Source organism: Centruroides vittatus, unplaced genomic scaffold (genome assembly GCF_030686945.1).
Source record: "Centruroides vittatus isolate TY-2023 unplaced genomic scaffold, ASM3068694v2 contig_18, whole genome shotgun sequence".
Taxonomy (NCBI): Eukaryota; Metazoa; Arthropoda; class Arachnida; order Scorpiones; family Buthidae; genus Centruroides; species Centruroides vittatus.
In genome coordinates, this window is record NW_027121101.1 from 3,512,120 (window position 1) to 3,529,937 (window position 17,818).

At 32.1% G+C, this 17,818-nt stretch overlaps 1 protein-coding gene across 1 annotated transcript in view; it reads left to right on the forward strand.

The window, feature by feature from the left end:
* Positions 1-15,222, forward strand: part of LOC136969567 (DDB1- and CUL4-associated factor 5-like) — a 50,389-nt gene extending 35,167 nt beyond the window's left edge. The window contains exons 6-10 of the mRNA XM_067263785.1: positions 2,753-2,966; positions 3,101-3,164; positions 4,226-4,344; positions 10,444-10,632; positions 12,549-15,222. Coding sequence (XP_067119886.1) covers positions 2,753-2,966; positions 3,101-3,164; positions 4,226-4,344; positions 10,444-10,632; positions 12,549-13,553 — 1,591 coding nt within the window. The 3' untranslated portion in view covers positions 13,554-15,222. The remainder of the gene's footprint in view (positions 1-2,752; positions 2,967-3,100; positions 3,165-4,225; positions 4,345-10,443; positions 10,633-12,548) is intronic.
* The last annotated feature ends 2,596 nt before the right edge of the window (positions 15,223-17,818 follow it).

Sequence of the window (17,818 nt, forward strand, 5' to 3'; positions counted from 1 at the left end):
CACTTCACTGAAGAAAGAATCATCAGTCGCTTTTTTCCACTTGCATGGCCGCCTCGCTCCTCGGATCTAACCCCATGTTACTTTTTCCTGTGGGGTTACTTAAAGTCCAAGGTCTATCTTGGTAGTGTCCCAAACTTGATGACTTTGAAGGACAACATTTCTCGAACTGTGATGAACATTCCTGCGGACATGTTACGTTCGGCCATAGAGAACACGGTGTTCGGGATGCAATGAGTTGTCCAGCAGGACAGTGATCACATTGAAGAAGGGAGAAGGTTATTTGCTGATTAATTAAACTTTCGTTATTACACTGAAACCTCTGTCTGATTATTCATTCGTGTGTTTGTTAATTGCAGCTGGATTTTATGCAGATTCTTAGCTGTTTTGCTACAACAGCGCCAAATCCACCCCTACCGGAAAATTTGGGTACTACTATTTTCTTCGCGGAATCTCTTTCCCATGTCGTCCTTAGTCACTCTTCCAAATTTGGCGACAGTCCGGCTGTTAGATTGCTCTACAGATGTCTCTGAGTACCGTCAGTTTTAAAAAAAAAGCACCCTGTATATAAGATCCAATGAAACCAGCATTGTCCGTTAATAACATTAATTAATGTAAAAGGATCTCCACATGATAGACAATGAGTCCGCATCTCTATGGTTTATACAACCAGTTGTCATGTGCGCCTTGCAGATTTCCAATCTCTCAAGATGTTTGACCGTTTACCTATTCGTCGTCGTTTTTATAATTGCCACTTGATCCCATCGGACGTTAACATCCTTCTCTCTTGCGTATGATGGCAGCGCAGTGTTGTCAAGGTTCTTACTGATTGTATATTTGTGCTCTCGAGCCTTTGTTTTAAACAGCGCATCGTTGCACCCACATAAACAAGCTTGGAATTGAAACGTTGGTTGTGTAAAGGCACCGAATATATACCCGTTGTTGAATTCCGATCCTCTTTCTTTTTATCGTTTCTTAAAAGTTTGAAAATAGTGGGATTACGTTGGTATACAATACGAAAATTATTAGACTTGGCAGTACATCTATGTATCTTGTTTAAAAATGGAATGTAATTAAGCACTATTCTTTTTACATTTATTCCAAACACATTTTATGTTTTATAGTTAATGTTGTATTTTTTTGTAACTGAGGAAGATCTTTAAAAGCGATTGAATACGTTATTATTTTATTAAATTTTGTTGGATTGATTAAGGTATAGTTTATTTATAAGTAATTTAATTATTAGTGTTAGTAAAGTAGTGAGTAAGTAATTAGTAGCAGTCTAGTAGTTAGCAAAGCGGCAACGCGACGACGTAGACTTTTGCGCAATTATTTAGAAAGTTAATTGAGTATTTGCGGATCCGCAGCGCTGGATCCAGCACGAAGTGCTGGATCCAGCAGGCCGAAGAATGCGCTGGATCCAGCTGGATTGCTGGATGAGGGATCCAGCAAATTGCAATCTCCTACTTGTGAAATGTGGTCTGTTATCTGTTTCTTGCATGCAAGATGTGAAACCATCATGCATGTATAGTCAACTGTGTGAGATGTATGGAGAACAGGCATGAGTGATTTAATGGTACATAAATGAGTGAGAGACTTTAATGAAGGATGTGAAAATATGCATGACTATGAAGCAGTCAGCCATCTGTGGCTAATGAAAATTTGGTGCATATGGTGGAAGCAAAGGTTTGTAAGGACAGATGATTCACCATTTTGTCACTCCTTGCATTTCTCACAAATTTTGTGCTCACTTCTTTGTGAAATTGTGCCTGGATTTTTGAAAGTTGTGTTCATGGTGGATGTCAAAGGTGCTTATTGAAAAATCACAAAATGAAATGGGCTGGCAGTACATTGACTTTTCTGACTCAAAACAGTGAGCAAAGTGATGAATTGCTGAGTTGTATTGTTACAAGTGATAAGAGAGGGGTGTTGCACATGATCTCTTAATGGTTTATTCCCTCTGCAGCCCTAACCTACTGCCAAGCATTCCCATTTGTTCTTGCTTATGAAAAAGTTTCTTAGTGACATGATAATGATATCAAAGAAGCTGTGAACACAAGATGTGCATTGCAGGCAGCATCATCCTAGGATGCTGGTATACAAAAATTGGTGCTCCATTACAAGTCACAGAACAATGGTGGAAACTGTTGAAAAGTAGTGTAAGGAACCTGTATATACATCCTATGGCAATAAATCATTAGTTTTGAAACATCATTAAGTTCTGATAAGCTATTAAAAACTACTTTCTGGATACGCCTCATATATCAGGTTATTTGTTAATTTGATTACAAGAATTGAAATTAAAAATTAAATTTTTATTAGCAAGTATGTTATTTAATTTATTAGTTATTTTGGATTAATAGAATAGGTTTTAATTGGATGATAATCTATAATTTAAATCTGTTTTATTCTATGGAATTATATTGTGTTGCTTACAATTAACTTTTATAATTTTAATTTATGCAACAATCAAAAATAAACTTTTTGAATTATTGAAAAATATCATTGAAAATGATGGTAAAATTCTGATTTTTTTTTTTTTACTTTATTTTTTAAGTAAACTGTCAATACAAAGATATAATTTTGTTTCAGTGATTTATGGTATAATTAAATTAGATATGTTCATAAATGTTTAAACTAATATTTATACATATATACAATATGAAAATTAATATAGTAGAATAGTTGATATGTATTTAATAATATAAGTTTCTACCCTAAGAAAACTTGTATTTAAATGAATTTTAACTTACAGTTGTGTATTGCGATATGGTGGCTGTTTATCGACCCAAAGTTCAATGAGTGTTCGTTTCAATTTAAGTGGCACCAGTCTTCTAGCTTTAAGAAGGAGGCTTCCTCCAGTTTTATACAACATTTCTTCACCATATCCTGTTGCAGAATTTGATCATCCTGGTTATTATAATTCATGTACAATGAAAAGTTGCTGCTTTGCTGGTGATTCAGATCAGGTTAACATATTCAATAAATTTAGTAGTAATTATTTATTTTCGGAACAAATTCTGTAAATATTCAGAAATCATTATGTAAAATTTATAAATTTGTATTTTTATCATTTATATTATTATTATTTTTGTTTATGCAGTATGTAATGTCTGGTTCAGATGATTTTAAATTGTACATGTGGAAAATTCCAGTAGAAAATAAAGGTAATACTATTTAGTAAAAACTAAAAATGAAATGAAATAAAAAATAAATAAATAAAATGAATTTTTAAAATTCTTTTTATATTAAATTAAATTACTGAAAATTTAAGTAATTACGAAGGCTATTTTTTAAATAAGGTCTGTTTTTTAATAAGAAGAAAAATACTGTAAATATCATTAAAATATATTTTTTTCCATATTCTACATACTTTTATCTACTTTTCTACATAATTTCCATTTTGTTTAAACATTTGTCATACCGCTCAACAATTTTTTGAATTCCGACTTCAAAGAAATCTGCCACCTGTCAAGAAGTCCAATTCTTCTTCGTCGTTGAAATGTTGACCACCAAGGAACTCTTTTAAGTATCGAAACAAGTGAAAATCTGTGTGGATGATCGTATCGAGTCAAAACGATAAAGCACTGTTTAATCTTTTTGTTTTGTGCTCGTCAGAAAGCAGTCTTGGAACGCACCGAGAAAACAATTTTCGATAATTCAGTTTCTCCGAAACAATGGTATACAAAACTGATCTTGAAATCTGTGGAAATTCAATTGATAACTTTGAAATCGTGAATCGTCTGTCCTCTCGAATTTTGTTATCCTCATCACGAATCAAATCTTCAGAAATCAGAGAAGGTCAGCCAGGGCGTGGCTCATCATGCACATTAACTCGCCCATCCTTGAACATTCTTACCCATTTTCGAACTTTACTGTCACTCATAGCATTATCACCGTAAACTTCACAAATCTGATGGAGAATTTCCGCTGCTGCCAAGTTTCTTGCATTCAAGAATCGAATAATAGATTGCATCTTACAGTCGGCAGAAGACTCAATTTTCTTAAACATTTTAAACTTCTACAGCTCAGCATACAGACAGACGATATGGCTGCAAATGGCGTCAAAACACGCGCCAAGCTTGCTCGGAGCAGAAGCGCATGCATACTGCCGTGATTGCGCATTATTCTCACTTTCATTCACAAACGGACCTTATTTAAAAAATAGCCCTCGTATTAATATGTGAATTTCTTGATTTAAAATAGAAACTCTAAATTTAATTTTCAGGTATATGGGTAAATGAAGCGCACTTAGTATTGAAAGGTCATAGATCAATTGTGAATCAAGTAAGATACAATCAAGCAAATACAATTTTTGCTTCATCCGGTGTAGAAAAAGTAGTCAAGGTATGATATATTATTAGTATTTTGTAAAAAGTAAAAAAACTATATTAATTTATTATTAAAAAAACAAATACAGTAGAGAGTCGTTAATCGGAACGTCGGTAATCGGAATGGCCGGTAATGGAACGATTTTCAGTCGGACTGTGTCGTGCTGAATCGAACGTTTTTGATACTAGATTTACTTCTAAAGTATAATTTTCATGTTTTTTATATTCTTCAATATATTTATTTTGTTTGTACAAAATGCAGAAATAATTTAACGATACGATAGCCTTGATTTATTATTATAAAAATTTTCGTTAGCTTAAAATCGATGAAAATTCAACACGAAGTGACACGCAACGGAGAAAAATTTGAACATCGGACAGATTAATATATTTTTTCGTACAAAGTCGGTAATGGGAACAAATGACTAATCTGAACACCCCCAGTCCCCAATTGATTCCGATTTTCGACGTTTCTACTGTAGAAGGAAAAAAGCTCTTTTTAACAATTAATATAGTTTTTGCCTTTGCAAAATATTGTTCAGTTTTTTTTAAGAACATGAAGAAAAATCTCTCACTGTTATGGAATTATGAATTTAAATTATTTAATCTTTCCATTCATTTTTATTTATTTACTTTATTCATGTTGAATAATTTTGGCAACAAGTATAAATTATTATAATATATAATTATGAATTTATAAACAGAATATGATAAATTTATTGCAAGAATTGCAATATTGATTGATGGTTTTAATTATAGGAAATAAATTAACGCAGTATTGTTTGTCAATGTAAGGAGCTATCCATAAATTATGTAAGGGCAAGTTTGGCCATTCTAGACCCCCACCCACCCCTGTTTAAGAAACTGTAATATTTTCTTTGATCCCCTCCCCTTCCCTATCTCATGTAATATTTAGGCATGATTTTATAGAAAGATTTTAACAAAAAAAAAAATTTATTTAATGAAACCCTAAAAACCTTAGGTCCAAAATATATGATTATTAATTAGTTAATTAATATGTACTATTATTTATTAAAGACTTTATGTGAACAAATTTAAAAATATAAAAATTTAATGAATTCGAATGAACAATTTATTTTAAGAACTTTATTTTTTAATTATTAACAATCTTTTTATTATTATTATCATTAATCAACGTCATAATATTCATTTTTATATTAATTTTAATTTTCGCAAAAGGACGCAAAAACTTTGACAGATTGACCAGCTAGTGCACGTGTAAACAGAAACGTCATATAAAATAAAACAAGAGAGAATAGAGAAAAACCACATTCCATTGCCATATTGATTACATCTTGGCTAAGGCCAAGAAAATAAACTACATGCTGCTAAAATGTCTAGGTGCATCCAGGGACTAAATCATAAAGCTTGTAAAACTCTATATAATGAGGCAATACAACCAATGCTACTTTACATGGCCTCTAGCTGGGGTAGTGTAACTAGTAAAAATTCAGTAGCAAGTAAATTACTCTCTCTTTAAAAACAGTTTACCATCAGAATTTCAAAGTGCTGCAGAACTGTTTCTACTAATGTTTCTCTGATACTAGCAAGAACTCCGTCCTTTGCACTTTGTATTGTAGAAAAGGTTCTAAACTACTACATCAGAACTACAAACATTAAGACTCAACAATGGTCTCTAATCCTATTTATGGCTGTTCATATGCTACCACATTGCAATTACCCTACTATTTCTGATCATCACCCTGTAAACAAGGTTATCCACAGGGTACATTTGGTGTCATCTGCTTCCTCCATGGATAACCATGCAGACATTACTATCTACATAGATGGGTCCAAAAGCTCCCTTTATGTCTGCTCAAGTATCTGTGTATCTTCTTCCAAACTGACATATTTTGCCCAAAATATGTTAGATAGAAGATATGAATACTCCACACATACCTCCATCTATCAAGCTGAAGATGCTGCCTACCAAGCTGTTCAGTGGGCCACTTCACTACCAAACAAAACTTTGTCTATCAACATTTACAGTGATTCTCAGTCTGTCCTAAAAGCTCTATTAAATCCCAATTGCAATAGCAATAAAATTACATGTATCCAGCACCATATTAAAAATCTTGTAAATAAGGTAACTTATATTTGTTCCTGGCCATACTGGCATACTAGGAAATGAAAAAGCCGACTTTGAGGCTAAGTCAGCTGCAAAGGAAACTGACTTGGACTACACTCTCATCCCTCTCTCACGTAACAGCATTAAAAATTATATTCATGACAACGCTATGCAAAAGTGGAATCAACAATGATTGAGCAGTAAAACTGGTAGAATAACAAGACTTATTTTCCTAGTGTTGAATGCAGGTTCTCATCACCACTTAGACATATTTAACGTTTGCTATTGCTCAACTACTTACTGAGCATTGTAATTTTAGAAGCTACTGGCGATGTATAACCGGGCAGAAACTGCCTCTTGCTTTTGCTCTACAGAAAACCTAGACACCGTCGATCATATGATCTATCATTGTGCAATTTACAATCAAGATAGACTTACTCTGAAATTAGAAATCTTTATGCTTGGTTTCAGGTGGTCATGTCTGCTCAATAAGCTTGTTCAGAAGCCACTGTTTGATGCTTTTTACAACTATGTTAAAAAAATATGGAAGAAAAGACTGTTCATAATTTCTAGTTTTACATTCTAGTTTTCACTAAAAGCCGAATACTAATTTTGTTTACTTTGTATCATGTATTTTGGTTTATTCATTCTTAGTGTTGTTATCCCATGGGAGTGATGCACTTATTCTAATAAAAAAAAAAGAGAGAGAGAGAGAGAAACCACCACATGGCCTTTCTCCCATGGTAGAGCGTAAGTCTGCTAGCGTTATTATTCTAACACGTCACATGAGATGGCATTAGTACAACGAGCATTCATAATAGAAACCGCCAAATTGAAGCCAATTTCAAAACTCCACCACTCAAAGAGATCAAAAAATAAGAATATTACGTAAGACGAGATCTTTTACCCTCCTACCCCTGAGTAAGAAATCATAAGAAATCCTTGATCCCCTCCCCCCACTCCAAAATACCTTACGTAATTTATGGACGGCTCCCAATTATAAAATTACAGTATTAATTTCATTTTTTATTAATGATTTTATTGTTGAAGAATTTAAAATAGAACTCTCATTTGAATGATAATGATATAGCTTAATCTACTTTGTTGTAATTTGTATCATAATTATCAAATATATGTAATTTTAATCTTTGTATACAATGATGAATCAGTAGGTAGATCATGTGTATACTTGAAGTATTATTAATTAGTTCTATAATGCATTACATCCTTTGACTATGAAAAAGATTTCAGATTATCTTTGATTATTGTACAAGGTAGGTAATTTATTTTATATTGGTATATTGAATGGAAGAAAAAATAGACTTTCAAATATTAATGTGATATATTAATATAAAGCAGCAATCTTGTGTATTTTAAAAAGTATCTAGTTAAATGACCCTGAACATCACATTCATTTGTGTATCATTAAATAGGAAAAATTGAATCCTCTGTAAAATAATTGTTTTTAAATTTAAGTTTGTAAAATCTGGTTGTTTTTGTGTAAAATAAATTTTATATGAAAACAGATTTTATGAACTTAAATTTAATAATAATTATAAGTCCATATACATAAATTTAACCATGTTAAAGAAGTAGCATATTAAATATTAATACTTACAAGCTGATCATTTTTTACTCAGAAATATTCTCAAGAATGCTTAAGAATGTCAATAGAGGCATCTTATTTGTAATCTTTTTAAGCACAATATAAATAAATCAATTCTGAAATTTGAATAACTTTTGCATATAGAGGTATACTTCAGGTTATGACCATCTCATGATAAAACAAACTGCAGATACAACTGTCATATATTTCTATCCCTATCATGATCCAACTTAGCTGTCTCCACTGATATGATTCCAAGTGTTGCCACCTGTCCTGTTTTTCTGTCATGTCAGGGTGAAGACCAAAACTGTCTGGATTTTAAGAAAATTTGACAAATTGTCAATAATTATTTTTTGAATGATATATCTGACTTATAACAAACAAACAGAAACAGTTTGATAATTTATTAATAATTAGCAAGTCATTTATAGTAACAATCTAGAGTAGGAGTCCAGATACTGAGCCTTGAGGATAGCCTTTGTTTAGGGAGCAGCTTTCATTTAACAAAACCCAATTCAAGCTTAGGTGTTCTGTCTTTTAAGAAATGCTTGAGCAAGTAGAAAATATTCTGTAGTGCTTTGGTATCTCTGATAAATTATAAAATTGAGGTACATCATGCATTGTCAAATGCATTTAGACTTTGATATCTAGAAATATTAACAGAGACATCAATCTCTTCTTTCCTTGCTGTAGAGTATCAAGCAATTTAACAAGGGCATCCTCTGCAGATTGCTGGGGTGTGAAATCTTATTGGTCATTCTCAAAAACTTTTCATGAGGTAAAACTTTAAATGAAAAATATGTATGGGAAATAGCAGTTCATGATACAACTACTATTTGATACACATTATGTACATAATCTGGAGTGTGTCTGTATTTGGAAATATTGTACTAGATATCAAAAAAATACAGAACATAAATTATATTAAAAAATAGTTAAAATTAATACCTTACTTCTTATAGAAGTCTCATGTAAAATACTTTAATCTTTCTTGAAAACATTAATAATCTTCAGATCCATGCTGTTTAACAAGTGAACAGAACGTGCCACATCAGATCCATATGTGACTGGAGGGTCGGCACCTCTTTAGTGCCACGTCAGGACTGACACCACCATGTCGTATTGATACGGAAGCCAAGACGGTGTGTTGATTTGGTATTGGAACATAGGTCATGTGAGCAGTCATGTGCATGGGCGATCAGATTCCAGATGGAGGACAGAGAGACAGTACAACAGAAGTACTGCATTCGGACTCTAGGATTAACAACAAATAACTGTTTAATAATCACAAAAACTAGGTTACAGGATACATATATCGTAATATTAGATTAACTGACCTATTTAATGGAGTAGACACGAGAGAGAGAGAGTTTACATTGGATCGTGTGTAGAGATAAATACTTGATGGATTTTTCAGTTGTCACATTCCAACTGCGAAAGTTTGCAGTTGGAATGTGACAACCCTACTACTGACTTCTTCAGTAGTAGGGTTGTTGTGCAGACAGTTTGATGATCAGAACGATTTGGAAATAGGTAATATCTTGTGACAGAGATTTGACAATATTCATTAGTGGGATAGTTGATATCTGTTGCTGGAGGAGTCTTTGTACGGAGAATGGGCAAGGTAAGGAAGGTAAAGGTAATATAGGAGGTCCTAAATGGACTAACACATTAGAGGCACTGATGATGACTATCCTTAGGGATCAGCTTACGACTTCTTACATTGGGAAGAACTAGGCAGCGACTGCCTAAACTTGGAATGTGACAACCCTACTACTGACTTCTTTTCTACATTTAACTGATGAAATCCAGACAATAGGTTGGAAGGTTATGAGAAAGCATTGCTTTTACTGCTGAGAACTTAACAAATGATTTACTCCCAGGTGTGAAAGTTGACAGTTATATGACAAAATTTTTATTGTTATGACATTATGTTATGGTTTAGATATGTAAATAAATTACATAATGCTGAGTTTCACATAGATGTGGATGCTCCTTCAAAGTACTTTATTTATATTAATTTTTTTTTTACTTTTTTAAAGGCTTAAAAATATTGTAATGTTATATTTTGCATAAAGCCAAAAAGTATTAAAAAATTCTAAAATTATGAAACTCTGGTTATATTCAAATGATTTTGAATGGATTTGTAGGGATTCTGTTTGAATGGTTAGATCTGAAAATAAAAAAATTTGTTTTTGGAATGCTAGTCATGATTTTTAGAAGTGACTTCTATAAATAAAGAGTTAGTTTTTGCTATTTTTATTATTGAAGAAACTGAAGAGTGATTTCATGTTAAAAAAAATTTAATTAGAAGAAAATAATTATTTAAACTAAAAATAATATATGTCAATTCTGCTACTATGCAGATAAAATTTGAATATATTTTCAATTTTGATATATATTAATTTTTTGTTTTATAGCTTTGGAGTACCTTTCCATTACCTGGAGGTACTGGATGCATAAATGGAGTCAAAGATGGTATGAGAAGAGTTTATAGTCCAGAAGAATATATTAGTTTAGTTTTGGAAAGTGGACAGTTAATGACTCACGATTACAGCCATAAATCAATACAGGAAGATCCTCGAATGATGGCATTTTTTGATTCATTGGTAAATAATATAAATTTTTGTATTCTAATATTTAAGATATGTTATAGCTAATAAGCAGAATAAAGAATTTAAGTAAGTACAATACTTTATTCTGTAAATAATGTATTTCATAATCTGTCAGTGTTTGTTATAAAAGTTAATTTTATTCAGGAAAATAGTACTTGGATTTTATCTATAATACTGGTAGTAAATATTATTAGACTATGAATGATTGCAAATTAAAATTTTAGAAACTATATTGCAAATGAAGAACATTTAAAATATAAAATATGCAAAGTTATCAGAAGAAACTAAAGGAAATGTAAAACTAGATTAATCATATTGTGAGATTAGTCGGGGGTAGGATATTTAAAAGTGCTTTACTTCCCTACCTCTTAATCAATACAAGACCTTGGTGTCCGATCTCGCTTGTCTAAAGGATGGCTTCAAGTCAAGCAGTAAAGGATTGTTGAGATGAGGATCATTAGATCTTATCTCATGTCAGGATCTGACACCAATCTATTGATTTATCTGCAGATAGATACGCGTCTTCGGTGGGGTCGATGAGTAACCCCGTGACCAAAGGGTCGGAATCGTAGATGATACAGTGACCTCGTCTTGACAAAGGTATCTCTAGGATACAAACAAAAATAACAAAAAGGTGACCGATTAAGCGCAGGCGATCTCATTGAGGCTTCCGGGTTCGGAATGGAGGAGATAGGGTTCCGCAGGAAGAAAAGCACACTAGCAAGTTAATTAATATTAATATACCCATTTATTAGTATCTGTATTTACCCATACTTTACAGAGAACACCTTTTCTTGTCCTGGACTTGAGGGGTAAATTCCTCTATCAGTCTAATAGTTATTGAGATGCATATCTCTCGGAATCTAAGGATCCATTAGGTATTTGGAGGAATTATTAACAATATTCAACATTCACGGAAAGAACTCGAGAGAGAGCTTGCATATCTTTGTGAGTAGAATAAATACCTCGGAATAAAGGTTGATTTCAGTAGTCTTCCAATGTTAGCAGAAAGTTCTCGGCAGTCTTGACGGAGAACGTAAGTTTGTTGACTTCTGGATAAGTCGAAGTGAAGAGAGTTTGGTGAAGATATGTTGATCTGTCCGAAGTGGGAGAAGTTGACGTGGGATCACTTTGGGAGAAGTTGGAGGCGGGAGGCGATAATCCAAAAATGTGCACACACTAAACTAATGTTAGTACTCCTCTCTCCGAGATGTGTCATCGCTCTGCCTTTTATTTGGGGGCTCCCTTCTTGAGATTTCCCCACATACGTCAGGGGTGATGGTCTCTCTGGACTAATGATAGATTAAATGACACAATCATTTGACACAACAGTTAACAGTATCTTCTACAAGGAAATATTTTCATGGGAACGGAGTTTTTATGATCAATTTGTTTTTTCATGAGTGAATTTGTCGGTTGTTTTCTTCTTTTTGAACTAACCCTAAATTTTCTAAAATTTGTTTTTTTTTTTAGGAGTGGTAGATGAAAACGAATAAAGTGTTCAAATCAAATCTCATCATCCTGGCCCTCACAATATTCTGAATAGATTAAACATTTGAAACAATAATATCCAATTATTATCAATTCAAAAGCATCATTTTATTTAGAGTAAGATTAAAGAATATCTAAAGCTATAGATCAATTTCCTCTGATAACTTTTGAGTATACATCTACTATTTGCCAATTATTTCCATCCAATAATGATAGTCTTTATATTTATGGCCATTTAGTCACCTGTTTGTAATAATTGTAACAGTAAACTTATATAATACTTTATAATTGTTTAACAATTAACATGAATATATGCAGTTTTTCCAAATGGAGATTTTAAGTTTAGGAATATATTTGTATTGATTCGAAAGAATTTATTATATATTTCTTAATTCAAAAACTTATTTTTTCTTTTAAAGGTTCAAAGAGATATAGAAGGCTGGACCACTGATTCTGATAATTCTAGTACTAATTCAGATTTGCCAAATTTAAGTTTTGAAATACAATCAGATGGCTCTGTTTCTTCCTTGCCAACATTTCCATCATCATCTTCGTCATCAGGAGATGAATCCATTCAAGAATCTCCGAAAAGCAGTGGAAGCTTAAGTCCTCAGACACGTTCCTATATTTATGCTCTTACTAGTAGAGTAGAAGCTAATTTGCAGAGTTTGCAAAATGCAAATAAAAATGAAGAAAAGAAAGATGAAAATAAAGATTCAGAAGAGACAAATTCAGATAGAATATCTGAACTTATTGCTCAGAAAAGACACGAACAGCTTCTTAGAGTAGTGAAAACAACTCTAAAACTTACAAAAAAGCGTTTAAAAAGAAAAAAATTGTCGGAACATTCGTCAAGTAATAATTTATCTCTAGATTCAGATCACGAGCTTCGTAGTCTAAATAGTGCAAGGAAAATATTAAATTCAGTTCTTCAGTGTCAGAACAATATGCAAAATAAAGAAAGAAGGAAAGCTTTACAGCTGAAACGAACCAAAATATTACGAAGATCACTTTATAGTGAACCTAGTTCGGATTCTGACGACAATACAGAAAATCAGAAAAGATATGTAGCTAAATCAAAACCAGCTAAACAAGCTAAACATACAAACAATACAGAGGTAGCAAGTTCTTCAACTGTTGTTCTGCAGCATATATCGGAGGAAAATGAAGACGTGAATGGTATTGTAAATGGTGCAGAAACTGTTGTTACAAATACATGTTTATCTTCAACTTCCTTTAATACTTCACAAACTGTTTCTCCTTCTTGTAATATGGGTGAAGAAAAATTAGACAATGGTGATAATGTTAATAATTTGAACGAAACAACAGAACCAACAACTTGGACCTTCCGAAAATTTAAAAGTGCAAAAAATTCAAAACGGAATTATCGTTCTAGAGACAATTCTGACTTACAGGATGAGTAAAAGACTTCTTCTTTGATCAAAACTTGAATGTTTGCTTGTGATACGTTAGTGTACATAGATTTATACCATATTGTATATATTTTGCGTGAAATAGTTTTCATTTGTTACAATGTATTTCAATGAATTACATTCAGGCCATAATACATTCTTTGTTTGTTTTATAAGTTATTTCAATTGTTCAAAGTTAGTATAATATGATATGCATTACTTCATTTATATAAAATAACAACTTTTTACAGTAATAACAGTATAAAATATGCATCTATATCAACTTTTTGATTGAAATGTTTGTCTGCTTATTATTTGCATGGTATAGTTTCAATTTATTTTCTAATGTTAATGAACTATTATATCCTTTAAGTCACTTGTTCGTGCATGAACGAAAATGGTTGATTAAATACATATTCGTTGTGTTTTGTATGTTCATTACATTCCAGTAATTTATACAACTCAATACTGTTTTGCTTTTGTTTTATTGTTGTTAATTTAATTAAAGAATCTTATTTTTTCAAATTTGTTTTTAGAAATAAAAAAAATGTCATAAATATTTAACTGTTAGGATGCAATTTTCATACAAAGTGAATATGTGAGAATATATTTTAATTGTAGAAACAAAGGTATTTAGTGGTGTGTAAACAGTGTTATAAATTACAAAGAAAGCAATATTAATTTTGTAAAGATTGAATTTAAAAAATTCATAAAACAGTTATTACAAATCAAATTGTGTACAACGAGTATTGGTAAAAAGATAACTAACTAAAAAGGTAATTTCAATAATCAAAAACTGTATTTTGATAAATTTCTTAGTACTATGATCAGAGTAAATGACAAATCCATGACATTATCAAAAAGTTTACTGCAAATGTAAAGAATATCCATGCAAATTGAGTTGTTATACATCTTGTGACAAATGGATTTTCTTATATTGCTTATAAATTATAATTAAGGCAGACATTTCTATCAAAGATCTTGATTCATTTTATACTGGATATCTGAAAAAGTAAATTTAGTAAGTTAGATTTTTGGTTCAATTTAAGATTTATGTTTTAAAGTAAAAAAATTGTTTTATTATTATTTTGTTTAGTTTGTATTATATTTTGAAATTATTTTTATTATTTACATAATAAACTCCTCCAGTTATTTAATTATAAAAATAGTTTGGCCACTTTCTTAAATTTCATTGAAATACAATAGTTCCTTCACAGAGAATGAAGTATAACAACTTTCTGTTAATTTTGACTTTAAAAAGTTTTTTGCTTTGAATAGTTTTATTCATGCAGTAATCAGTTTTCCAATAGCTACAGTTTTTTTTTTTTTTAATGATAGATTAATTTATTATATACTGTATATTTTAAAATTTTCCAAAAGACAAATGCATTCTTCAAAGAAGAATTTATTTATAAAACCTTGTTAATAGTCTAATCTTAAAGTAAATGTAATGAAATTTATTGACTGTCATGTACTAATTCTAATCTAGTTTTATACTTTGATGTGGTGTACAATCTTCATTGATGTAAAGATTTTTCCAACTATTTTAAACAAGTTTTACCAAATCCTATATTTGAATCCATTATTAAACGAAATTCAGTGTGAGTGAAAAATCTCTTTAAGCTATAGAAATAATTGACAACCTGACCAAATTTTATATTAATAAAAACTAACAATTGTATTTTTCTTCTCTTTTGTAATTATAAGGCAATTATCTATTCTTATAAAAATATATTTTTGAAATTTAAAATGTCTTTTATAACAAAAAAAAATTAAATTTTTAGTGTTTAAAATTAGTTAAAAGGAACTAGCTTTTTATAACGATTTACATTAATCAGAGATGTAAGAACACACTGATTAATGTATAGATTAATTCTGTTAAGAATTACACAATTATAATTATTGACATTTTAAATTTGTTTTTTTTTTTTTAAATTAGATCAATATTATAAAAATTATATATTTATATTAAGTAAACTGAACGAATAACAAAAATATGACTTAAATTCTTCTCTATATACAGTAATTGGAGATTTTATAACTGAAAGCAGGGCCGTGGAGAGGGGAAAGCTTGGGGTTCTTACCCATAATTTATTAGGGTTAAAACCTTAAAAGTATTTAAGACGTTTTGTTAATAAAAAGAATTCGCTCTACCCCCGTGCCCCATACAATCTCTCGACTGTGAAAACGCGCAAAATTTTAATCAGAAGATTCAATGCCTCAACCGATTCTGTAATTTATAGTGAAACACCAAGTTTTACTTTAACAGTTAATTTTTGTTCGATGTGAGCATCACTTGGGGATACGACAGGCATCCCGTCTGAATTCAATTTCTTCCCAAACTCCAAGCAGCATATCGTTGCCATAATCGAATAAGACCAAACAAAACAGTATGTCTGTTGCTAATTCTGTAACTACGACGGTGATTCGAGTCTCGACTCTGTGAGATTTTCGGGCAAGAGTAGAACAAACACTTGATCTTATTTGACAGCTTTTTATGATTTCATCTACAGACTTGAAAATCAGTTTTTGGGACTTGAAAATTTATAAATCTGAAATTATTAAATTACTGTAAACGCTGTAATCTGCGATATAATAGATAACGCTAGAAAAATGAGCATCTCCATACAGATATGGATTTTTTTCTTGATACTTCCTTATCGTAACGTTCATTGGAGCTTTGAGCTTTTATAAACTTTTTGCACCAGTACGTACAGTACATCCAGCTAGATAAATAACTTTGCCATCGTAAGACAAGTCCATACAGAACTTTTGCAGTGTTTGTAATGGCTCTGCATTTGTCTTAAGGGGACAATGTTTTGTGACAATTTATTAATTAAAATTTCACCTACTTTACCACTTGAGAAATAATTATAAGAGTTAAGACTCCTATAATTAAGCATTTCTTGGTAATCACAGTAGGTTGGTTGGATTTGGGGTTTTTTGACACAAGGGCCTAGGTAGGCGAAAAAGTGCCAAGTCTAGCCAGCTATGTTTCTGTATGCCATTTTAAATTTATTTCATTTAAAATATAATATGCTCTCCATCTCAAATTTGTAGTGGCTTGCCCCTGTACATCAAACTTTTCCTTTAACAATAGAGTCGTGCCGGTCATTAAACACCTTTCAGGGAAAATTTTTGAATTGAAATAACGTGACTTCCGGTTTGCATCGGAAGTTCGTATATAGTTAGTCGGGGCCCAAGATTTTTACATTTTTGGACTTAGGGCACCTTGTAATGTCGCGAAATTAAAAAAATCGGGTGTTATTTTGCATGTACATACAAAATCCGGTCCCACATTGTGGGGGCACGATTTTATTCTCTCGTAACTCCTGTGCCTTTTGTCGAAAATTTATGAATTTCTGCAGGAAGGTTTGTATATTAGGGAATTGATGATGATAAAGGTCGATGGAGTATCCCCGCTCCATCGACTTTTAGGCTGTGTACGCGTTGGGCGTTGCGCTAAACGCGCGTTAGCAGCGTACATACCGCGCGTTTAGCTCTGCGTTCGACGACCATTTAGTGGGGCGTGTGCACTGGCTCAGTTTCGAAATGAACGTGGAAGTGATTGTTTGTGCGTGGCTCCTCTATCGTCGCTATAAAAGACGACGGCAGAGGCAAAGAGAATTTTGGGCGCATCCAATATTACGAGATAGACTGATGCATGGAATGTTTGTGACGTTGTATCCAAAACTAAGACATCATCAACCCAAGTTTTTTAATTATTTTAGAATGTCTATAAAATCTCCCAAGTGGTCTCCATGTCCCAAATGGCTGGTCTCTCTTGGATTTCATCAATAAATAGATCAGTATCGAAATGATCGTTCTCCATTTCGGCCAACGTCCCGAAAGCGCGCTATCGAATGTACAGTACAACGAAATGGTGGCTCATGTATCTCAAAGCGCGCGGCTGATGCCCGCGAAACGCGCGCTTTGGCCAGAAGCGGGCGTTTGAATGTGTATACCTATGTGGAACCCTTGGTTCTTTAAAACGCGCGTTACCAAAGCGCGCGCTTCAAAACGCCTAATGTGTACGTTAACATCATCAATTCCCTAATATACAGATAATGAGGGGTCGTGTGTCATATCTCGAGTAGGGTCTAACTTAATGACGATTTTACTCGTTATTAGCATTTACAGTTTTATATATATATAAAACCCATCCCTACCCTCGAAAGTAAGCTTTTTGACACTATAATAATTGTATTATGATATTTTATTTTAAAAACTTTTAACACATAACACCACGCAGTTTTAAATGTTGCCGGGAGAGTCAA